At 46.8% G+C, this 24311-nt stretch overlaps 1 protein-coding gene across 3 annotated transcripts in view; it reads left to right on the top strand.

Moving 5' to 3' along the window:
• Positions 1 to 24311, top strand: part of Kntc1 (kinetochore associated 1) — a 70509-nt gene that overhangs the window by 39304 nt on the left and 6894 nt on the right. For 2 of the 3 annotated variants that reach the window (NM_001437346.1, XM_087578429.1), the window contains 17 exon segments: positions 2139 to 2267; positions 3652 to 3768; positions 4143 to 4252; positions 6213 to 6417; positions 9153 to 9242; positions 11690 to 11861; positions 11941 to 11999; positions 12104 to 12317; positions 12847 to 12920; positions 13134 to 13344; positions 13458 to 13567; positions 17248 to 17294; positions 19374 to 19452; positions 20903 to 21021; positions 21398 to 21533; positions 22086 to 22181; positions 22725 to 22781. In NM_001437346.1, the coding sequence (NP_001424275.1) occupies positions 2139 to 2267; positions 3652 to 3768; positions 4143 to 4252; positions 6213 to 6417; positions 9153 to 9242; positions 11690 to 11861; positions 11941 to 11999; positions 12104 to 12317; positions 12847 to 12920; positions 13134 to 13344; positions 13458 to 13567; positions 17248 to 17294; positions 19374 to 19452; positions 20903 to 21021; positions 21398 to 21533; positions 22086 to 22181; positions 22725 to 22781 (2025 nt within the window). 3 annotated transcript variants of the gene reach the window in all.

The raw sequence follows: 24311 nt of genomic DNA, 5'->3' as shown, positions 1-24311 counted from the left end.
GCCTAGCCCAAGCTGTACTCGAACTGCCAAAACTCCGCCTTGCTTTACAGATGATAAAATCCTCGGTATCCCTGGCCACACACTCCACCCCGCAGACTGAGTGCTTTGCAGTGGTTCTCAGCCTGTGGGTCTCGACCCCCTTTGGTAGTGGTGGTGGGGGGTTGTGTATCAGAGAGCTATGAAATAGCAATAAAGTAATTTTATGGAGGAACTGTATTCCAGGGCTGCAGCATTGGGAGCCACTACATGAGAAGGAGACTTAGGGATGGCAGGAGGCATGGTAGATAAAGGTGATTTCACACACGTACATGAGCACACACTCCAAATTTGGTGACACTTTCAGAGTTTTAGAAAAATTTTGATAATACAAACTGCAGTATACCCTTCATTGGCACATTACTTAATATCAAGCTTTATTCTTTTTTTTCCCCCTATTATCTATATTAGAATTTTTTTTCCTGATCATACATAAGGCTTTTTATTTTTAAAGGTAGAATTTCTCTCCACAGTGTTGACTGTCCTGGAGCTTCACTAGGCAGACCAGGCTGGTCTTGAACTCACAGAGACCTGCCTCTGCCTCCCAAGTCCTGGGATTAAAGGCGGGCACCACTCTGCCTAGCACATACGGCTCTTTATCCTTGAATATCCAGTGTTTGTCTCCTTTGTGTAAAAGTTCTCTGGTCTAATGTCCATGAAGCTTTCCTCGTTGCTACATTTTTTTTTTCTTCTCTTTTCTTTTTTTAATTTTTGGAGCTGGGGACCGAACCCAGGGCCTTGCACTTGCTAGGCAAACGCTCTACCATTGAGCTAATCCCCAACCCCCCTCATTGCTAAATTTAACAGTGTTATAAACACTTGTGTTAATGCCCACATCCTAGTTTAATTTTGTCTCTTTCATCAATCATGTACTTTTGGTACAAGATCTAGACTAATTTTTATACTTAATGAGCCAGCAAACTACAGCCTGCGGGACCAGCTTTTCGCTCTTATACTTTTCTAGCGGTTGGCCATGCCCCTTACAGACTCGTGTGCCGTCTCTGGCTGCTGGGGCTGCTTTTCTGTCTCTAGACAAGCAGTGAGCTCTTGCTGCAGAGGTGCGCCTGCAAGGGCAAGCTGCAGACATGCGCCTGCAAGGGCGAAGTATGTATTTACTCCTCGGACATTTTTTAAAAGTCTTGGAGCTGGAGAGATAGCCCAGTGGTTAAGAGCACCGGCTGCCCTTCTAGAGGACCTGGGTTTGATTCCCAGCACCTACATGGTAGCTCACACAGCTCTGTAACTCCAGTCCCAGGGACTCAACACCCTCTTCTGGCTGCTGCAAGGGCTGCACACATACGGTGCACAAGCATTCGTGCAGGCAAAACATCCAACACATAAAACAATATAAGATTTTTACGGGCTGAGTCCTGGTGTTGCTTTAGTAATCGTCGTGTATCCGGCTTAAATCTGTGAGTCTCCACTTTAAGGTGCAGAACGGTGTGCAACCATAGCACTGCATTCTCTCTCTCTAGAGTTCTGCAGAGCCTGCCGTTCGTTTGGTTTTGATTTTAGATAGGAGAGACTGTCGAGTCACCAAGAGAAAGAGTAAGGCCTTAGGCAGACGAGGAAGCTGGAGCTGGGATCCAGGGTTGTGTAGAAGGGAGGAACACCCACTTAGGTGGTAGGTGACTGGTGAGTGGAACTGGAGCCATGCAGAGCTCACTGAGCTTTCCTACATGAACTGAGATGGCTGCAGCAGCGCTCTATGGGACCCCGGTTACCATGCAGTCTTTTGGGACTGCGGCTTCAGTGCAAACTCACAGCTGTATTTGGGTTCTGATGGCTTTGCTGGTAGATCTTCCGGGCTCCTTCTGATTTCTCGGCTTGGTAAAATGTGGGGTCAGTGACCAAGGAGCCAGAGCAGGGCTCATGGGAGCTTCAGATTGAGCTAAACTGTAGGGAGAAGGAAGAGCTCTGGGCCCCACAGGGCTTGCTGATTAAAGGTTCCTGGTTAAAGGTTCCCTAAGCAAATTCCTCAGAGCGCTTTCTCTGCATAACCTCCTAAGAGCTCATCCTGCCCGGGGTCTTGAAGTGAGCCTAGGGCCCATCTTCTTCTGATTGCTCACAGAGGCTTTGTTTCTGATGCTTTCTTCCTGTAGGTGTTTAACTGTCGTCTGGTGGATCTGGACCTCGCCTTGGCTTACTGCACTCTCTTACCGCAAAAGGATGTGTTTGAAAACCTCTGGAAGTTCATAGATAAAGCGTGGCAGAATTACGACAAAATCCTGGTATGCCCTGAGCCTGGAAACCTGTTCCTGTTGCCAGGTTAAGGTTTGAGGGACAAAGTGAAGGACTTTGTTAGCAGGTCTCACCTGTCTGGCAGAAATGGTGTCATATGATCTCTACCTACTTGTGCTTGACTGGTGATGAGCATTGCTTAAAGAATTACGATAGCTCTTATTTCTTAAAAGAACTAGACAGAACTATATTCAGGTGTGGTAGCATATGCTTTTATAATTCCAGCACCCAGGAGGCACAGCCTAAGTTAGAGGCCAGCCTGGTCTACAGAGCGAGTTCCAGGACAGCCAGGACTATACAGAGAAATCCTGGCTCGAAAGACAAAAGTACCTAAATTTAACAGTATCGTACAAGAAGCTGAATTACACAGATGAGTAGAGTAAGGACTGGGCACGAGGCATGTAGCTCAGCTGGTAGAGTGCTGGCCTAGCATGTGGAAGACTTGGTTTTGAACCCCTGGCATTGCATAACAAAGTATGAGTGAGTGCCTATAATCCCAGCGCCTGGGAGGCAGAGATCAGAGGATCAGGAGTTCAAGGTCATCCTCAGCTACATAGTAAAGTTGAGGCTAGCCTGGGCTACCTGAGACCCTATCTCAAAAGAAGTCTGTGGTGTGTGTGTGCGTGTGCGTGTGTGTGTGCGTGTGTGTGTGTGTGTGTGTGTGTGTGTGTGTGTGTGTGTGTGTGTTGGGGGGAAGGGAGTCATATTGGAAAGATGACTCAGCAGTTCAAAGCCACCGCTGCTTTACCTGAGGACTGAAGTTCAGTTCCTAGCACCCATACCAGGCAGCTCATGGCTACCTTATCTCTAGCTCCAGAAGATCTGACACCATCTTGTAGGCTGTACAGGCACCTGCACACATGTGGCATACACTCACACAGACATAAATTAAAGCAGACACTGAAGAGGTTCGGTGGTTAAGAGCATATACTGCTCGGGCAGAGGACTGGAGTTTGGTTCCCGGCACCCACGCTGAGCAACGCCCTGTATCCCCTGCAGCAGGGGAGACTGAAGCCTGTGGCATCCTGGGACACCTGCACATGGGTGCACGTACACACAGACACAGTTTAAAATACATAAAGCAAATGTAAAGAAGCAGTGACCACACAAACACGTGTAAGAGTCTACTCTCACAGAAAGGTTTATAGGGCTAAGGGAGTGTGGGAGCTTGGGACTGACCTCAGGCTGCAACGTGCCACACGTACTTTACCGTGTTCTCAACCCACGGTTATGAATTTTCTGGCCCGAAGTGGTCTTGTGCATAGCTCTGACTGCCCTGACTTCGATTTTTTTTTCTTCTCCCTTTCTGGGTTTCATCTAAACCGTACTAAAAATACTATTTACAATGCAATTTGATCTGTTCAAATTTTTCAGGCATTATCTCTGGTAGGCTCTCGGCTGGCAAATCTCTACCAGGATGTTGAAACAGGACTTCGGTTCCATGAACTCAGTATCGATGCCAAGTGGGGAATTCGCCTTGGTAAACTTGGTGTGAGTATTCATAATGCTTTGATATTTACACTGTCTTGAGGATTATCTAGTCTGCAGTGAGAAGACAAAGACCTTGTCCTCCTTCGGGGTGTATAAGAAATGAGTCTTTTGTGTTACTTCCTTTTCCATGATGTTAGAAGGAGCCCGATACCTTTACCTGCTTAGCTCTCTCACGGGTGTACAGCTATACACGTATGCACAATAGGTAAATAAATCTAAATGTAAAAAATGTAAATTTGGAGGAGCTGTAAAAAATGTTTCTTTATAAAAATAATAGGTAAAGAGACATGTTCTTTTTGTAACATTTTTTGGTTCAGAAGTTGTTTTTCTTTTTTTTTTCTTTCTTTTTTTCCATTTGCGTTCTTTCTTTCTAGATTTCCTTTCAGCCGGCTTTCAGACAAAATTTCCTCAGCAAGAAAGACCTTATTAAAGCTCTCGTGAATAACATAGATATGGACACAAGCCTCATTCTGGAGTATTGCAGGTAATCTTTAATGGCGTCTCTGCTGTTGGTTTAGCTAGCTCATAGCCTTTGATTTGAGAAGACCATAGTCAAGGTGGTTGTCATGCTGCCCAGAGGCCTGTTTTCTCTTTCTGTGGTCAGCCTGAGTAGACAAAACCATGTTAGATTCTCTGGAGAGAGATTTTTGTTTACTTATACCCTGTCAAGTATCCAAGCTCTGGAACAAAAATCAGAACAGATACTCTGATCTGAGCTCTCATGTTGTATCGCACACCTATATTCCCAGGACTCAAGCAGGAGAATCACAAGTTCAAGACCAGCCTGAGTCACATCGTGCAATATTGTATCAAAAATTAAAAATACAGGTTTCTAGGCTCTTTCTCCCTGGCATTCTTGACTCCGCAGGTCTGGACCGAGAGGCTCTGAAATCTTGAGTATCTTGGGCTCTATGTGGATGAGTCCTATGATCAGAAAAGTGTGTGGTGGGGGGGTATTCCCTCTTACCTGTGGGAACCATTGCTAAGTAACCAACAGGCAAGCCACATAGACAGCATGGATACGCTAGACAAAGGGAGGAGACAAGGGGGGGAAGATGGGCATGTGGGGGTTGTGTGATATGATCGCAGTCAGTGTCAGATACTTAAGTGACCACTTCTAAGGGATTAAAGGCACTCTCCCTCCTGAGTTGTAATGGATGTGTGGATTCTGGAGTCTTTATTGTTGTTAGGTTTTCGTTTTTGTTTTGAGATAGGATCTCATGTATCCCACAGTAACTTCAAATTTGCTATGAACTGAGGCTGGTCTTGAACTTTTGATCATCTTGCCCTCACCTCCAGGTGCTGGGTTCAGATCTGAGTCGTTTTGCTTTTGCATTGGTGCTGGGGATTTAATCCATGTCCTCAAGCTGAGTGGCTGCACTACACCCCGACCCCAGGGCCTAAGTCACTGATGAGAGCTGCTTAGAGTGTTCTCTCGGCTGAGCTTCTAGTCAGCTCCTCCTCCCTTTGGGGCTGAGCGTAATGACCCCACCTCTTGCCACCCGGAGGCCACTGCAGTCAAGGACTCTAAGCTGCCTAGGGTGCTGAGTGGCGTTGACCCAGCCGAACATGGAAGGGCAGCTCTGCCAGTCTTTATGAAGTTGTACTCTGAGCGGATGTCTGCGTGTTGCTTCACATCACTGCTCCCTTTCCTGCAGCTCCAGGAGTTTGTTTCAGTCGTTGAGCGGAGGCCTGCATCGTTGTATCCGTAGAGATGCTTCGCCTGAGGCAGTCTGTGTGAACAGGTTTTCAGTTGGCTCTTCTCGTGGTCCGGGCTGGCTCGGAACCTGTGATCTTCCTTGTGTAGCCTCCTAAGTGAGGGGATTACGGGTGTGAGCCGCCCGGCATCATGCTCAGCTAGGCGGCTTCTAGAATGTCAGAGGACTTGACTGTGGCGGTACCAAAAGCGATGCTTGATCTCAATGACCATGAGTGACAAACTAAAGGATTGCTCTCTCTCAGTCAGAGGGCCTGAGGAGTGTTTCAGTTGTCACTTGGTCTATACCAACCAGAGTCCTTTTTCCCTTTAATTATGTAACTTATTAGTTACTTTTACATGAAATAGAGTCTCACGTGGGTCAAATTAGCCATGAACTCCTATGTGACTGAGGATAACCCTTGAACTCTCGATCCTTGTAACTCCCAAAGGCTATGATACCAGATTTGAAAAGACAGTAATTTAACTGGACACTCCACAGCCCCACTATTGTCTGAGGCCTGAGGATTACCCCAAGCTTGATTCTAACGCCAGCTCCTATCAAGACCTCCCTCCCCCTTACTAAGGCATTATTAGCTTTGATGCTGCTGCTTTTTCTGATTGCGAGGCTGGACAATAGCAAGGTTAATAGAGTTGAGTGACAGACGCATGCACCCGTGTGTCAGAACCTTGTCGGGACATGCACGCATTTGAGACCAGCCCGTGACTGACTGACCGCTCCTCTCAGCACTTTTCAGCTGGACTCGGACGCCGCCCTTCGGCTGTTCATTGAGACCCTGCTCCGTAACACTACCAGCCAGAGCCAGGGAGGGGATGCCCCGGAGCCCACACAGCATCAGCATTCCAAACTCCTGCAGAAAGCCACAGAGATGGTCCCCTTGCTGAAGAGCACAAAGGACCTGGTGATCAGTCTTACCGAAATCCTTTATAAGGTAGGCGAGTGAAAACGTGGCTACCTCCCTGCGGCCCCCACTCTCCTCGTCCTTAATTGACTGGACACGTATTCTAAGAAACTGCAGATGCCTGGCTGCTTCAGCTTTATTTTAAGATAGGGTCCCACATAGCCCAGGCTAGACTCAAGCTCAGTTGTAGTTAAGGATGGTCATAAACCCCTGAACCCTCTGGTTCTACCTCTCAAGTGCTCGGATTATGGGTGCGTGCCACCATACCGCTAAATCCTGTGTGTGTGTGTGTGTGTGTGTGTGTGTATGACCAGTAACTGGTTCAAGCTGCTTGGTATGGTTACTGGGAAACCTTGGATCCTTTGTAACAGCACTAACCACTGAGCAGTCGCTCCAGCCTTAAGTCCTTTATTTTGACACAGCAATCGACCTTTAAGTTAGCTCTTTCCTCTTGTCTTACCTTTTATTCTCCCCTCAAAATAAAGCAGCATTTTCCACCAGAGTGGTTTTGCTTTCCCTCAATATATGACTTTTTGAGAATGGTCTCACGTAGTCCAGGCTATCCTGGAACTTGTGTAGCCAAGGGTACCCCTGAATGCCTCTCTGCAAGTGCTGGGATTTGAGGTGTGTGCCGCTGTGCTTGGCTTCTCAGGTATGGTTTGGTTTTCACTTTACATTCTATCAGTGGGGCCTGCTCACTGCTGTGTGCTTGAGGAGGACAAGTTACCCAGGGCTCCATCCTACCATGTGGGTTGAGGGAGCAAATTCAGGTTGTCGGACTTGGCAGCAAGTGCTAACGCTGAATTGTCTCAAGTCCTCCAGCATCCAAATAATGAGACGTTAATAATCATGAGAGCTCTGCAGACTCTCCACCAGCTCCTCTAAGTAGGCCTGATCGTCTAGCTCTGTACCACCGCATGGCTCTTTAGTCACCTCTTCTGCAGTCCCTACACCTGCTCCTTCCGGCTTGTCTGGCTAGGGAATCTCTCACCTCTGACTCTTTCCCAGAGCTCACCTCTCACTCACTCCTGCGTCCCCCTTTCCTCTCCTGCTCTGCTCTAGGCTGCTGGGCTCTTTATTAAACCAATCAGAGGGTGATGGAGAAGAATAAGACGGTAACACTTCATAGAAATAAAAATACCAAAGTTCAGACAGTACTCAGAATCCTGCTGCTACAGAAATCAGTATTTGATAATACAAAGACAGTCTTTACAGTGCGCACAAGAGGCTCTCCCACCAGAGAGCATCTGCAGCCCTCAGAGTTTTTAAATAGCAAACATTCTCCGTCAAAGAAACGAATGAGAAAGAAAGTATGAATCCCAAAGAGAAACTTACCTGTGGGTCTTACTCTTTGGAGTGGGATAAATGTTAGTAGCACGTTGTGGTGGTTTGAATATGCCTGGCCAGGGAAAGTGGCACTATTAGGTGTGGCCTTGTTGGAGGAAGTGTGTCACTGTGGGCATGGGCTCTGAGACCCTCCTAGCCAGTCTTCTGATTCCCTTCGGAACAAGATACAGAACTCTCAGCTCCTTCTCTAGCACCATGCCTTCCTGAATGCTGCCACGATTCTTGTCTTGAACGGACTGAACCTCTACACCTACAAGGTAGCCCCAATCAAATGCTCTTTTTTATGAGTTGCCTTGGTGATGCTGTCTCTTCACAGCAATGGAAGGCCTAACTCAGACACATAGTGAACCGCCAATCCACAGTCAGTACTTGGCCCAGTTCCTGTCCTATTTAGTACCCTGCTCCTGGAGGCAAACACTGCATCTAACCAGACTTTCATGAAGAGATGTTTAAGCCACCGTGTGTGTGTGTGTGTGTGTGTGTGTGTGTGTGTGTGTGTGTGAATGAAATTTTTTACGAATTGGTATTTTTTTTAAAGATTTATTTATTTATTTTTATTCATTTGAGTACACTGTAGCTATCTTCAGACACACCAGAAGAGAGCATCGGATCCCATTACAGATGGTTGTGAGCCACCATGTGGTTGCTAGAATTTGAACTCAGGACCTCTGGAAGAGCAGTTAGTGCTCTTAACCGCTGAGCCATCTCTCAAGCCCCAAATTGGTATTTTTAAGTTAATAGATAGTTTGATTCGGGGATTGGGAGGTAGATAGCAGAAGTAAGGTTATCATCAGACTGTCAAGGCAAATTTTAGTTTTATATTTTGCCTGTAAGTCAGCCAGAAATTATAGGCTTGCTTAATTTCCTTGGAATGATGGACTGTCTTCCTACATTGATAATTATGTGCTTTTAGTTGGCATTTAAAAAAAATAGAAAGTAATGGTGCGTAGGCAGAAACAAGATGCAGAGAGAACGCGTCTTCTCTTTTTGTAAGTCTATACAGACACCATCCAGTTAAGTCTTGTTTTAGGAGGATAATAAAGCTAAAACAGGGTCCCCCAAGAGCCTCGGGCATGAAGGGCCAAGTTGTAGTTCATGTATTTCTGAGGTAATTTTCCTATTTTGATTTCCTTCATAAGTAGAACAAGTGGAATTTCAATTTCAAACTCTTGAAAAACGGGAACGTTGACCATCTGTTTCTCCTTTCTGTGTAATTAGCACCAGAGAGACATCTGTCTTCAAGGATCGCGGTGCACAGCTCTTCACGGTGCATTTCAAGATGCGGCTGCTTAGCCTGGCAGAGGGCAGCTCTGCTGAGCCTAGGCTTGCTCTGTGAACCAGCGAGCATTGCCAGAGGAAGCGTCTGCGAGCATGGCGGCGCCTTCTAGTGTCTTAACCCACTTCTGCTTTTTCTGCAGCTGGACCCATATGATTATGAAATGATTGAAGTTGTCCTGAAAGTTATAGAGCAAGCTAACGAAAAGATAACCACAGTGAACATTAACCAGGTATGGAAGGATGCGAAAGGTCGAAAACTCATCTCTCCGCCTTGGCTCGTTTTTGATGATATATTACAATTTATAATGTTTGTCATAATTATTATAGGATTAACAATATTATGCATGTTCTTTCTGGGTTGTTCTTTGACCTCCCTTCAGATTCTGAAGAATTCCTAGCCAGCCTCGAACTCACTATGTAGACCAGGCTGCCCTTAAACTCACAGAGATCCACCTGCCTCTGCCTCCCAAGTGCTGGGATTAAAGGCGTGCACTACCATGCCCGGCAACATGTTAATATTTTGATTCATTAAGAATCTCATACATGAATACAATGTATTTTCATCATACTCACCCCCTTACTCCTTCCCAACTCATCCCTCATATACACCCCTAGTTTTCTTTAATTTATTTATCATTTTTATTTATTTAATGATTTTTTATTTTTTTTCATTTTTTAAAAACTTATTAAATTTGTGTAAGTGTGGGGGGGGGTGTTGTCTTTTATCCTCACTAGGTCCGGCACCTCAGTGCCCCAAGATACCTGCTGGATATCAATTCTCAGTCAGCAAAGCCCCTCACCCGCTCTGCTCCATCCCATATCACACTGCTGAAGGCCTCTCTCTGAGCCGGCAGCAATCTCTCTGTCTACCTAGTTCCCAAGGCAGGTTTCCATGCCAGAAACACACATCCCAACTCCGTGGTGGCCCAGACCAGCTGCTCCACACTCCATTACACTTAAATCTACACGTGAAAGAACACACAACACAGTGACCTTTGGCCCAATTGATAAGATATAATTGCCCACCTAAACATACAAAGCCCAATACACATCCATCCCTTAAGAACATTCGTAACAACCTGTAAAGGTACAGACAGCATGGACTCTTAATGTCACCTGCCACATTGTCCTGCCACGGCTTCTCTCCCTCTCCCTCCTGTCTCTTCCTCCTTTCCGTTCCAGTCTCCTCTTCCTTCTCATCCAATGACAGGCCTCCTTCTATCTTGTTACCTGCCTCCCCTGTGACATCATCCCACGGTGGGGCTGGGGGGAGCTGGATGTACAAGTACATAGCACACCATGTGGAAGTTAAAGACACTTTGTGGAGTCACCTCTTTCCTTCCACCTTTACCTGGGTTGAGAGTTAAACCCAGACTGTCAGAGTTGGACAGCAAGCACCTTTACCTGCTGAGCCATCACTCTTTCTTCCTGTCTTCATTATTGTTATTTTCTTTTTTGGGATGGGGTTTCTTTGTGTAGCTCTGGCTGTCCTCCAACTCACTCTGTAGACCAGGCTGGCCTCAAACTCAGAGACCCGCCTGCCTCGAGTGCCGGGGTTAAAGGTCACAGGCTTTGCTTTTTGGAGACAGAATCTTATTCAGCCCTGTCTATTTTCACACTCATTGTGTAGCCAAGACCTTCTTCTTCTTTTAAGAATTTATTCTTTATTTTATGTGTATGAGTACACTGTAGCTGTCTTCAGACACATCAGAAGAGGGCATCGGATCTCATTACAGATGGTTGTGAGCCACCATGTGGTTGCTGGGAATTGAACTCAGGACCTCTGGAAGAGCAGTCAGTGCTCTTAACCGCTGAGCCATCTCTCCAGCCCCAACCTTAACTTCTTTTTTTTTTTTTTTTTTTTTTTTAAATTTTGTTTTGCTGTTTTTTGTTTTGTTTTGCTTATTTTATTTTTTTATTATTTATTTATTTATTTATTTTTTTCCGGAGCTGGGGACCGAACCCAGGGCCTTGCGCTTCCTAGGCAAGCGCTCTAACCACTGAGCTAAATCCCCAACCCCTCCAACCTTAACTTCTTGATCTTCCCTTTCTACCTTCCCAGTACTGGGACCACAGCATTTGCTCCCACACCTGGCTGGCCGCTTTCTGTCTATTGTGCAGTAGAGGATTTTAGGGTCAGTCTGAGAAATGGTAAAATCCCAACTCAGACTAAGATGAATAATTAACAATGGAATTTTTCTGATTTAAGTGGTTTTGAGTTCTGTCCTAAACTGTCTGAAGAATTTGTGTGGAACTGCCCAAGTCCTGTCCTATGAATGAGACGGTGCCCTTGATTTCTCCTGATGTGATGTGTCCAGTGTTCGTGTGTTGTGCTTTAGGAGACGGCAATACAAGGAAAGCTAGACGTGGACTTTGTTTTGACTGTGTGTGTATGTGTGTGTGTGTGTGTGTGTGTGTGTGTGTGTGTGGTGTGTGTGTGTGTGTGTGTGTGTGTGTGTGTGTGTTCAGGCACACACACATGCCACCACGAACACGTGGAGGCCAGGATTAATTTTCTCCATCCACCATGTGGTTCCCTGTGATTGAACTCAGGTTGGCACCAGGCCTGGTGGCAAGTGTCACTGACCCTGGCAAAGACCGTGAGGAATGGGAAATGCACGGCACCGATGTTACAGACACAGTGGCCCTTACAGGTCTCTTGCTCATTTCCACGCAGGCTCTGAATCTTCTGAGACACTTGAAGTCATACAGAAGAATGTCCCCACCAGTGGACCTCGAGTACCAGTACATGCTGGAGCACTTGATAACGCTGCCACCAGCCGCCCAGACTAGACTGCCCTTTCACCTAATATTATTTGGCACAGCACAGAACTTCTGGAAAATTCTCTGTATGTTCATTAACTTATGAATTTTACTAGGTGGCCAGCTAATTTTTTTTTCTCACTCACCGTGTCCTTCCCCTTCCAGCCTCGGAGCTCAGCGAAGAGTCACTTCCAACCCTGCTCTTAATCTCTAAGCTAATGAAGGTAACGGGTGAAGCATCCCGAGAGGGCTCTGTCTCCAGCGGGCCTCCGCCTGGGTGGGGTCTTACGACACTTCCTGCCTCACGTCTCTCTCCTCTTTTCGGAAGTTCTCCCTAGATACTCTCTATGTGTCTACCGCCAAACACGTTTTTGAAAAAAACCTGAAGCCAAAGCTCCTGAAGTCAGCACAAGCCAGGTCCTCCGTGATGAGCAAGGAAGTGGATAAGCTCGTGCAGACCCTGGAGTCATACCTCCTGTCCATCGTCAACCCCGAGTGGGCCGTCGCCATTGCCATCAGTCTCACCCAGGAGATCCCAGAAGGTGGGCAGACTTCTCTCTCTCGGGATGTGGGGTACTCGCAGATAGCTTTGGTGTGGGTTTTATCCCCTTTTTGCAGATCAATCTTGGGATCTCTCCAGGGTCTTGTACTTGCTAGGCCACTGTTGTGCCCTGTGTGCTGGTTTTCACTTCCAGTGCCCATCTGCTAGGTGCCAGCCAGGAGCTACCAGTCTAAGTCAGGGTTTGAAGAGCTTGTCAGGAGCTGCCCAAGCTTACCCTGGGAGCAACAAGGTTGCTCAGGCCCACCCGTAACTCATTGAAAAGATACCTAAAAGGGCAATATGGATGGTGTTATGCTCTGTCCCCATATACCCAGAGATAAGAATCTAGTCTGGACTGGAAGCTGAGGAAGGATCTCTGCGGCCTTAAAATTTCACGTTGTATCCTTCTGTCCCATTGACCTTAACTTTTATTTCTACTGAGTGTCTTATAGTTTTAAAGTTCTTGCTGCTTTGGTAACGTGTATTGTCTCAGAGGATTCATATCTCCTCACGAACTTTTGTCCTTTCAGGCCCCTTCAAGATGACTAGTTTGAAATTCTGCCTGTATTTAGCTGAGAGATGGCTACAAAACATCCCACCTCAGGTGAGCCTGACCTGAGGTGCCCCGTCCTGCTTCACTGAAACTGTGATCGCCCTCAGCCCAGCACCCAGAAAGGAGAAGAGAGCCCACTGCTGCATGTGATGGGTGTTTAAAGGTGTAAATAAATCAGGGAGGGCCTGTGGTCGCTAAAGGTGGAGTCTGTCTCCCTGGAGAATCTTACAATCGTCTTCCTTTCTGTTTCGAACGCTTTTAAAGGACGAGACATGCGAAAAGGTCAAGGCCTTGCAGAAGAAGCTGTACCTCCAGTTTCGGCTCTCGGGAACGGAGGCCGTGCTCATAGCCCACAAGCTGAATGATCAGGAATATTTAAGAGTGGTAGGGAAGCCAGCGCACCTCATCGTGAGCCTCTATGAGCATCCCAGCATAAGCGAAAGACTTTGTACCACATCTGGCAAAGATTATCCCGGTGAGGAGGAGACGGCAGTTTTTGGTTCAGCAAAGTTGCTGTCTTGATTCCCAGTTGCCTTCAGCCAAAAGCTTGAGTTCCACTTTCGTATCACTGTGTCTTCTTTATCTTAGATATTCACGCAGCAGCTAAAGAGATAGCCGAAGTCAATGAGATTAACTTGGAAAAAATATGGGACATGCTGTTGGAGAAATGGTTGTGTCCCTCAACGGCGCCCGGTGAGGTGAGTGAGTGAGTGCACGATACATCCCTGCAAAGGTGAGCGAGTGAGCGAGCGAGTGAGTGAGTGCGTGAGTGGGTGAGCGAGCAAGTGAGTGAGTGAGTGAGTGAGTGAGTGAATGAGTGAGCGAGTGAGTGAGTGAGTGTGTGCTCACAGCTCAGGTTTGTGTTTAGATAGGGGCTGAGTCTGTGTTCTACACCATACAACCTTCAAAAAGGGGCACAGACCTCCCTCCCTCCCTCCCTCCCTCTCTCCCTTCCTCCTCCCTCTCTCCCTTCCTCCTCCCTCTCTCCCTTCCTCCCTCCCTCCCTCCTCCCTCCCTCCCTCCCTCCCTTCCTCCCTCCCTCCCTCTCTCCCTCCCTCCCTCCCTCCCTCCGGGACAGCATCTCTCGGTGTCCCTCAGCCTGCCCTTGCACAGTTATTCTGGTACCTCGTCCTGTTGCGTGCTGACATCATGGGCCTGCACCGCCACACCTGACTCAGACTCTAAGATCACCCCGTTGCCTGTGACTTTTAATGAGGCAGTTTGTCTCCTCTCTGTTACTCTGTAGCTGTTCTACCCTTCAGCCCCTGACCTCAGTCACATCCTCATAAAAGAAGACTTTTTACGTGGATTTATGTGATTACCTTTTTGTTTTGAGATCATTTAAAACGAGACAGTAAAGTTTAAGAATAGTGCAGAATTCCTGTACACCTTTTACCCAGACTCGTTAGTTTTTAATAATATCTCTCCATATTTACTTCATCTCTAACTTTCTACTCATTTCCCTCCATTGGAGAATACATTACACATGCCATATTCTTTTTTTTTTTTTTCTTTTTTTTTTTTTCTTTTTTTTTTTTTCGGAGCTGGGGACCAAACCCAGGGCCTTGCGCGTGCTAGGCAAGCGCTCTACCGACTGAGCTAAATCACCAACCCCAGATGCCATATTCTTGACCCATTAACATTTAAGTACATATTTCCTAAGAGTGGGAATTTGTTTAACTGCTACCATTTTAATTTTAAAAATCAGAAAAATCTCAACAATTGTGAGGTAGAGGCGGGAAGATCATTGCAAGTTTGGCTTGTTCTTTTAAGATTTATTTATCTTATTTATGAGTACACTGTAGCTGTCTTCAGACACACCAGAAGAGGGCATCAGACCCCATTACAGATGGTTGTGAGCCACCATGTGGTTGCTGGGATTTGAACTCAGGACCTCTGGAAGAGCAGTCAGTGCTCGTAACCGCTGAGCCATCTCTCCAGCCCTAGGTCATTGCAAGTTTAAGGCCAGCCTTGTCTACCTACTAAAGACCCTGTCTTAAAAGTACAAACATTAGAGAATTAAATGTTGTACAGTGCTCCAATCTATAGCCCGTACAACGGGCTTGTTTTGTTTGTTTGTTTGGAAAGGGTTTCTCTGTGTATGGTTGGCTGTCCTAGAACTCACTCTAGACCAGGCTGGCCTTGCACTCACCGAGATTTGGAAGAATAAGATATCTGTTTGGCCTTTATAACTGGTATTAATTTACTTGGGCCATGTGTGTGTGTGTGTGTGTGTGTGTGTGTGTGTGTGTGTGTACAGAGGTCAAGAGACAACTCTGTAGAGTCAATTCTCCTATCTTTTCAGATTATATTAATTTAGATACACATCTTGGCTAAGTTGTCCCTTTTTCTAATATATACAGTTCTTTTGTAGTTAACTAGGGGAAATATTTTGAGAATACAGCATAAAGTTCTCTACAAATTCATCCTTTATCTTATCTACCACCCCTACATGTTAACTTAACTACTGATGATTTTTTTAACGTTTTAGTCCCGGTAGCACATTAATAGGTGCTGTGTAGGTGATATATACATGATGTATCGGTGCTATGTAGGTGATGTTTGGGTGATGTATAGGTGCTATATAGGTGATGTATAGGTGCTGTGTAGGTGATATTTAGGTGATGTATAGGTGCATGTAGGTGATATATAGGTGCTGTGTGGGTGATGTATGGGTGATGTATAGGTGCCATGTGGGTATGTATAGGTGCCGTGTAGGTGATGTTTGGGTGATGTATAGGTGCTGTGTAGGTGATGTGCTTTTCTCAGCTGAACACAGCAGGTAGCACATAATTCGATGTTTTTAGAAATAGCGAATCTCACAGTTGTGGAAGGAGTTAGCAATCTCAATCCAGATTTTTCAGTTTCTCTGAATTTTCAGGTAGGACTTAATAAGAAAGGCTATAAGTCTGTTCTTACGTAGGAAGATAACATTCTTGAGATGTATCTGTAAAAAAGTGGTATAACCACTATGAAATTAAGTATTTATATTTAGTGAGTTTGTTCGATTTAGGGTGCGAATATGTTAACCAAACTGGTTTCAATTCCAGTCGATAGGAATTCTGCTGCAGCCTCCCAAGTAGCTGAGGTTGGCTGAGGTTGGCTGCAGTTGTTTTCGTTTTATTGTTCTGATTGATAGATTTTTGTGCTGAATAAACTATTCATTGAATGCTAAGCCTGTGCACTAAATTATATCCCCGGCCCTTGGCTTTTATTTTAACTTGTTTTTCAATTACATCCACATTGCCTGAGGGAATCGGCTCTCCTACTGGGTAGGTCCTGGGGAATGGCCTCAGGTCTTCAGGCTTGGCAACAAGTGCCTTCACCTGTGAGTCACTCCGCAGCTCTGTTGGATTTTAGTTAGGAGCTTTTATTTTATGTTAATTTTTCATTTCACACCACAGTGTGCTGCTGCTGTTTTGAAGTTAGATTTTGAGTGCCCCAGGCCAGACTCTTGCTCACCATGTAGCTGAGGATGACCTAGAACTTATCCTCCCAAGGCAGGGTTAGAGGTGTGCCACCTCACCTGCTCTGTGCTGTGCTGGGGCCTGACCCCAGGGGTCCATTCTACTATGCAAACTCTCCCTGCCTGAGATCCAGCACTACTCCCATTCTACCAGGAGCAGGGACTGCTTCAGTGGGAACAGAATGTGAGCATGTACCTAACACCAGCATTTCTGTGTCCCAAGCTTCACCTAAGCTCAGAGTGTCAGCCGAAAGGATCTGGCTCCTAAGAACTATGCCTCGCATCAAACCTGGCACAGTGCTCTCCGAGTCCCGATGAGTACATATGAACTTTACAACGACTCACTTAAACTGCAGTAGCTCAGTGACAGAACACTTGGCTGGCATGCCGAGACCCTGGGCTCCTGGGAGGCTAAGGCATGGCCTGAGCTAGCCTAGGCTACGTAGTAAGACTCTGTCTCAAAAACAAAATCCAAAACCACATAAATCTCTGGATTTTGGGGGGCGGGGGGAGTCTGGTCTGTAGACCAGGCTTTCTTTACTCTCAGAGATTCACCTGCCTCACTCCTGAGCACTGGGATTAAAGGTGTGTGCCACCGTGCCAGGCTCCATTCCTTTTAAAATTTATCCAACAAGCGTAAGCTCCTCGAGCATCCAAATGCTTGTTTTATTTACTTAGGCCATGCTTAGAATTGTGCTTGTAACATAAGAGGTACTCAGAACTTATGTGTGAGTGAGTGAGAGTGGACCCTTCCTCTAAGAGAAAGTATCATCAAGTAATTAATCACAGTATGGCATCCACATAAAATAGTTTTCTAATTTGGGTTTTCTTGTCTGTTATACTACACTAAGGTGACAGTTTGCATGGTCACAACCTTCAACTTTTAACTTTTATTCTTCTCTGTTTTCAAAGAAAGCATCGGAGTTCTTTGAGCTTGAAGAGGATGAAGTGCTACATAGGTACGCTTTCCTTTTGTGCTGGCCCTGACACCCAGTAGGGAATCTCAGTGTCTCAGAAGAGTCAGTGCTGGGCTCAGGGGGTTGGGGAGGGAGTCCATCGCCAACACTGGATTTGAACCCCTATGAGTGTTCTCAGACTTCCACAGCAGAGTGTGCCAGGCTAAGGGAAGCTCTTCTGTCAGCCAGAACCATTGCCCCTAGGCACCGTGTACTCTGGAATTCTAGAAACTGGCAGGGCTCAGGTAGAAGACGACACTGTATCCTTTGTCTGAGACCCAGGCCTACAGAGTAGGCCTTTAAATGTGCGGAGTCTCAGTGTTCTTGCTCCTTCTCTTGAGAAGTCTGTATCTAGCCTGAATCAAGGAATGTGGTAACCCATTACCAATACTTGACTCCAGCATGGGCAGCGGGTGTGCTGGCAAGCCGCCGGCTCCTTACCACCCCTGGCCTAGACCAAAGGAGCCAAGAGGCCTGGGAGGCCCTGTGGCTTCCTCTCCCCTGAAAATCAAATAGTGAAGACAGACTTGTGAAGCCCAGAACAAGAAACTGATTGTTCCCAGTTTTGAGCAGAGCTGGCCACCTTCGTGCTCTCTGCCCGCCTTCGTTCTGGACCCCACCTCGTGCCGTTGTTTGGAAACGGTGGATGTCTGAGAGGGGAAGTTGTTACTTGCTTTTTTAGTCAGGATCTAACTGTGTACGTGAGAGGCCAAATCTACTCTATCTTGGGACTGGCCTCCATCTTAAAAGAAAAGCCTGAAACTTGACCTGCAGCAGTACCCAAGCTGCACCCAAGTACCAGGAAGGGCCCCACGGCTTGTCTTTGGCCCATGCCCTAGATACTCCCTAGCTACTTCCTAGCAACTGTCAATCAAAGATCAGCCTGGTTGTTTCAACAGGTTTGTAAAACCCTGTTCCAACATAGGAAGTTAGACTGATCTTAAACTTGGGAATCTCAGCCTCAGCCTCCACAGGGCTTAGGTGACAGCCATGCAGCACCAAGCCAGGCTTCCCTCCCAACCCCCAGACAGGGTTTCTCTTTGTAGGCCTGGCTGTCCTGGGACAGAGATCCGCCTGCCTGTGCCTCCTGGGCGCTGGGACTAAAGGCGTGCACCAACCACTGAGGCAGGTTTCTTGCTCAGACTTTTAAGGGTAGGTGCGCCTTTCCAGCTCATATACAGCGCCTGCCAACTGAGCTGAACCAATGATGGGGAAAGCCTTCAGGCAGTTCAAACAGTGACAGAAGAAATCTCCAAAGACTGAGAAAGGTTCCCTCCCCCAGCTTGTTTACTAATCCCTCTGGGCCTTCCTAGGAGTGGCCGGCCAGCCCCAGGGCTAGAATCTAAGAGGTGTCACTTACTAGGTCCTCCTAGGTCCTGTGAAAACAGGTTTTCCCATGTGTGACACTCACTGCTGTAAACTGTGGCTTGTGTCAGTTTCATCGATAATACCGGAAGGCTGAGTGGCTGTGGTACAGAGGAGAGCTGTGAAAGGCAGCCTGTGTTCTGACCATTCTCCTCGTTAGCTGTGACGGCAACTCACAACCATGTGTGACTCCAGTTCCAGGGCGTCTCTGGTCCTCTTCTGGTCTCTGCAGACGGCAGGCACACACATGGTACACAGACACATGGGCAGGCACACACATGGTACACAGACACACAGGCAGGCACACACATTGTACACAGACACACAGGCAGGCACACACATGGTACACAGACACATGGGCAGGCACACACATGGTAAACAGACACACGGGCAGGCACACACATGCTACACAGACACACGGGCGGGCACACACATTGTACACAGACACACAGGCAGGCACACACATGGTACACAGACACATGGGCAGGCACACACATTGTACACAGACACACAGTCAGGCACACACATGGTACACAGACACATGGGCAGGCACACACATTGTACACAGACACACAGTCAGGCAAAGCATAAACGCCATTGGCCCACGTCTTCCTGGCTGACACCTAGGATGTTGTTTACTCTGGGTGGAGTCACAGCTCCATTGTATTGGGGATCCATCTCTAAGTTTTAAAAATGTCTTTCTTTTTTTTCCCTCAGAGTCGTGTATCTCCTCCAGGCTCGCCCGATCGATTATAGCTCCAGGATGCTGTTCGTATTCGCCACTTCAGCCACAAGTGTAAGCTCTAGAGACGCAGTCAGAACCTACCGCCATCTCTGTTTGACATTTTCCCCCCGGCGTGTTTCTCACACTTGGCTTCATAAACAATTCAGATAACGCTCCCTAACACACTTGTGGGTTATGTTATCCGATAAGCGGGGATCTCTCCACGAACTGTGCTCCAGTTAGCGCTCAGTCTCAGCGTCTGCCCAGCAGGCTACCTGATGCACCTGTGGTCGCTCTCAAAGGCGCGCTTGTCCGTGATTAACTCCCTGATCGGTCAGCATTCCTGATACCAAGCAACTAAACAAACTAGTCCTGGGAAGAAGCTCTACCTGCCTCCATGGCCCCGTATGACCCCGCGCTGGCCCTAATCACCCACTAGCCTCTCTACCTGTGGGAAACTGCAGTCTCCAGGAGGGGACACACAAACTCTTTTTGAGTCTTTGGGAATTTTCTCCCCCCCCCCCCCCCCCCCCCGGAGCTGGGGACCGGACCCAGGGCCTTGCGCTTCCTAGGCAAGTGCTCTACCACTGAGCTAAATCCCCAACCCCTTTTTTTTTTTTTTTTTAACTTTTTTTTACTTTTTTACTAAGGGAATTTTCCTATAGCAATCTGTTGGTTGTTTGGTATTGAGAAGGGTGTTTGTTTGTTTGTTTGTTTGTTTTTGAGGCCCAGTCTGGCTTAGACTGTGTAACCTAGATTAGCAATCCTCCTGCCTCAGCCTCCTTAGTACTAAGATAGCAACTGTGAGCTATTGCACCCAGCTAACTATCCTGTGGAGCAGCTGCAGTAGAGGGTGAGGAACCACGGGGTACGTGGTCCTGAGAAGGATGAGAGGGAAATCTGAGACACTGGATGTAAGGTCAGCACGGTTCTTGATTGCAGTCTGTCCTTTAGTCATTAAGTACAGCCGATGTTACATCAATGGTCGATTAGCGCAGGCTCCACAGGGAGCTGCTCTCTTCCTGATTTACTCTATAAGTGAACAGTCCATTTTGTCAAGAACACCAATGAATGCATCAACAATTAACGATGATGTGTTCAGAGGTGAGTTCCTTCACGTGATATATACAGGAGTTGAGGAATTAGAAAAAAATTAAACATTAGTGTTTGATCAAAAGCATTTCAAGGGGAAGCCCTCTTTGGTTTCCACTGCTGGCTGTGGCTGAGAGCAGCTGGGGGTCACTGCCTTGATTCTGCCCAGCCTCACCTACCACCGCGTTAGCACCAGCAGTGCAGAAATCAGCATCGTGTAAAAGGCAAAGAGCAAAGGGGTCTCAGGAGTTCCTTCCAGGGGTGGCATTGAGCTGCTCTGCTCCATGCTGGTTAAGAACAGACAGAGATGACTGAGCTCAAGTGGAAAAATAACCAAGGGGAGGGATGTTTTATTACCTACGTCGAAGTCAGCTGCCTGACTGAGGCGACAGGTGTGCAGCTTGGCCCTCCGAGCCTCTTGTTTTTACAGACACTGGGCATACGGCAGCTAACGTTTGCCCACAGAGCACGAGCTCTTCAGTGCCTCCTCTACTTGGCTGACAAGGAAACCATAGAATCTCTCTTCAAAAAGCCCACCGAAGAAATGAAGTAAGTAGGACTTGGTCTATGGCTTTAGAAGGAAGCAGACAGATTTTATCTGCCTGTATCTGAACCATAGCTTTGAGGCCTGAGTGAATTACGTGAATACCTCTTGGTTGCTATATAAACTCAGGCCCGGCATCTTGATTGTTGGTTGGTATTTAAGCAAAGGTGAATCAGGCCTATGAGAGCATCTTGGCGACATTTAGAAGCTGGCTGTTTTCTTGTTCAAATTGATTTGTATCTAAGCTGCATGCCGTGAGGATAACTGAAGCTTAAATGGACGTGAAGCAGCAAGGCCGCTCTCTGGACCTCGAAGTAGTTTCTGTTCTAGATTTAAATGTGAGCCACAAGAATGATCCTTACAGACCCCTCTGCTTTCCAGATCCTATCTGAAATGTATAACTTTCCTGGCATCATTCGAGACATTGAATATTCCCATCACATATGAATTATTCTGCAACAGTCCCAAAGAAGGCATGATTAAGGGCTTGTGGAAGAACCACAGCCACGAACCTATGGTATGTAGAGTCACCGACCGTGGTGCTCCTGTCTTTACGTAGTCACTCAGTCATCCACCACCCTGCGGGTGCCCAGACACCCTTGACCCCCAGTAGGTCCAGTGCCTTAGACCTTTCCGTAGGTTCACAGCCCACAAAATGGAATAGTAAGGCAATATGGAAGGTCCGTCCATTCTTAGAGTACATAGGCTACTCATGCTGGCAAGCAGGAAAGCACTTTCATACCTCTTTCCAGGGCCCGCCCTAGGGGGAGGGGCCATTCTCTCATGCCTTCGCCTTTGGGAGACTGACTAGTCACGGATGCGTCGGTGCTGGGGCAGGTTTGAGGCCAGCAGGCAGGCTAGGCTTTTATGATGATTATTATTATTATTATTATTATTATTATTATTATTATTATTATTATTTAATTAGGAGCTGGAGACAGGGCATTAGACATTTATAGGTTATTGTGTTTTATGAAGGTACCCTGCCTTTTCAAAAGGCTGGTTGGACTGACTGACGTCTCAAAGCGATGTGGTTTTACTGTTTTCTGTTTGGTGTTTTGGCTTTTAGGCAGTACGGTTGGTGGCAGAGCTTTGCTTAGAATACAAAATCTATGACCTGCAGCTTTGGAATGGGCTCCTGCAGAAGCTTCTGGGCTTCAACATGGTAAGACTTGGGTCTTCCTGACGCACAACATCCTAACGTTACTAAGCTAACACCAGCTATTGGTGTACGTGTATTGGTGCAAACATCTGTCCTTGGGATTGCCATACTTGAGGACTGTTAGAGAGTCAAACTCAGAATGACCTTGAGGTGGCTGCTTGACCAGCAGCGTGAGGCCCTGGCTTCCATACCCACCATCACAAAAACCGAACACGGGGTCCTGAGTCTGAAATCCCAGCAGTCAAGTGGTAGAGGCAAGAGAATTCAAGATTTGAGGTGATGTTCATTTGCATATCTAGCTCGAAGCCATCCTGTACTACATGAGACTCTGTCTCAAAAAAGAGGAGAAAAAAAAAAATCACAATTGTTAGAAGTGGCTGTCCCTGCTGTCCCACCACCGCTGGGATGGCCCAAGAAGTTAAGGTGCCTGAGCCGTGGGTGAGGCCATATCTTAAAATGGTTTTTAAAAAACTATTATTTTCTGTTGGCAGATTGAAATGTAGTACTTTGGTGGTCTTTAATTTTGGGATTTTCTTTCTTTTACAGATCCCTTACCTAAGGAAAGTCCTGTCCTGCATTTCTAGCGTCCATTCCTTATGGCAGGTTTGTGCTTACCCTTTAAGTGTAATCTCTGTGCTAGGTAGTTCCTGGTGTCCTGCGCTGAGCCATCAGCTTCTTCCTAGTAAAGAGTGAACTGGCGTAGGATGGCGTTCCAGCGTCCTCAGCTGCTGTTCTGTAGGCTCTGCTTTCTGAGGTCCCCGACTGTATGAGTCACTTGGCACTACTCCAGCCTTTGTCACGGTGTCATTTATTCTGTTTGCATGTTGGTTGGACTGCCCCCTCACAGACCTTACAGATCTTGAAAGTTGGGGTCTGTCTCTTATCTTGTTCAGTCTCAAGAGCCGCACACCTCATAATCAGCGTACAGAAGTAGATTATTTAGGGGACACTGAGGTGACTCCATGGGAAAGGTGCTTGCTACCAGGCCTCACAGTTTAAGTTCAAAGCCTGGGTCCACTTGGTAGAAGGAGAGAAAGAACACCCACAGGTTGTCCTGGGACTCCCTAGCACACGTACACACGCATGTTTTTAAAAAGAAGTGGGTAATTTATTCTTAGTTTACTAGAACAGGATAAGAATATTTTAACTAAAACAAAGATTCTCCTTTACTTCTCCTAGAGATGCTTTCCTATTATACAAACATTGGTGTGTGTGTGTGTGTGTGTGTGTGTGTGTGTGTGTGTGTGTGTACACGTACGTGTGTACACATAATACATTCTATGCGGGGCTAGAGAAATGGCTCAGCGGTTAAGAGCACTGACTGCTCTTCCAGAGGTCGTGAGTTCAAATCCCAGCAACCACATGGTGGCTCACAACCATCTGTAAAGAGATCTGATGCCCTCTTCTGGTGTGTCTGAAGACAGCTACAGTGTACTCATAATCAATAAATCTTTTTTAAAAGTGTGTTTTACGTTTTTAAAACAAAATGTTTTAAAGTGCCATTTTTCTTCAATTATGTGTATGTGAGTCTGGGTGTGTGCACATGCGTGCTGTGCCCAAGAAGGCCAGAAAAGGGCACTAGATTAGCTCCCCTGTGTGAGCCGCCTGACGTGGGTACGGGGCACTGAGCTCTTGTTTGTGTTTAAGCCACCAGAACTCTTAACCACTGAGTTACTGCTCTAGTTCTAAAGGTGACAGGACGGCCTGGGTAATTGTCCACTCTCAGGACACACAGATCTACCATTGTTCACTAAGGAAACAGTCATCCTTGTCAAAGGTGTATCATTACGTGGCCTTTACTGTGTTTAGGAACTTGAATGCCATCACCATTAGCTAATATTGGACTGTTCCTCACTTCAGAAAGAAACCTCGGAGCTGGGCCGGGACCAAGGGTAGCATATGTGAGGCCAGTCCCCAGAACTGCCAGAAGAAGAAAAAGGTCCCCATGTCTGGCAGCCATCTTCCCTTCTAGCCCCAGCGACTCCTCATCTTTGCATGACTTTATTTGTTTTAGACATTCCACATCAAATGGCTCGCATAGCGAGCTCCCACGTCTGCCTCCGCTCCTGTAACCTAACACTACCTGTGGCACTTTTGTTCTTCATTTCTTCTGTCACCTGTAATAATAATAGA

Source organism: Rattus norvegicus, chromosome 12 (assembly GCF_021556685.1).
Source record: "Rattus norvegicus strain SHRSP/BbbUtx chromosome 12, alternate assembly SHRSP_T2T, whole genome shotgun sequence".
Taxonomy (NCBI): domain Eukaryota; kingdom Metazoa; phylum Chordata; class Mammalia; order Rodentia; family Muridae; genus Rattus; species Rattus norvegicus.
The sequence above is the reverse complement of the archived record's forward strand: the minus strand, read 5'-3'. Positions and strand labels throughout refer to the sequence as shown.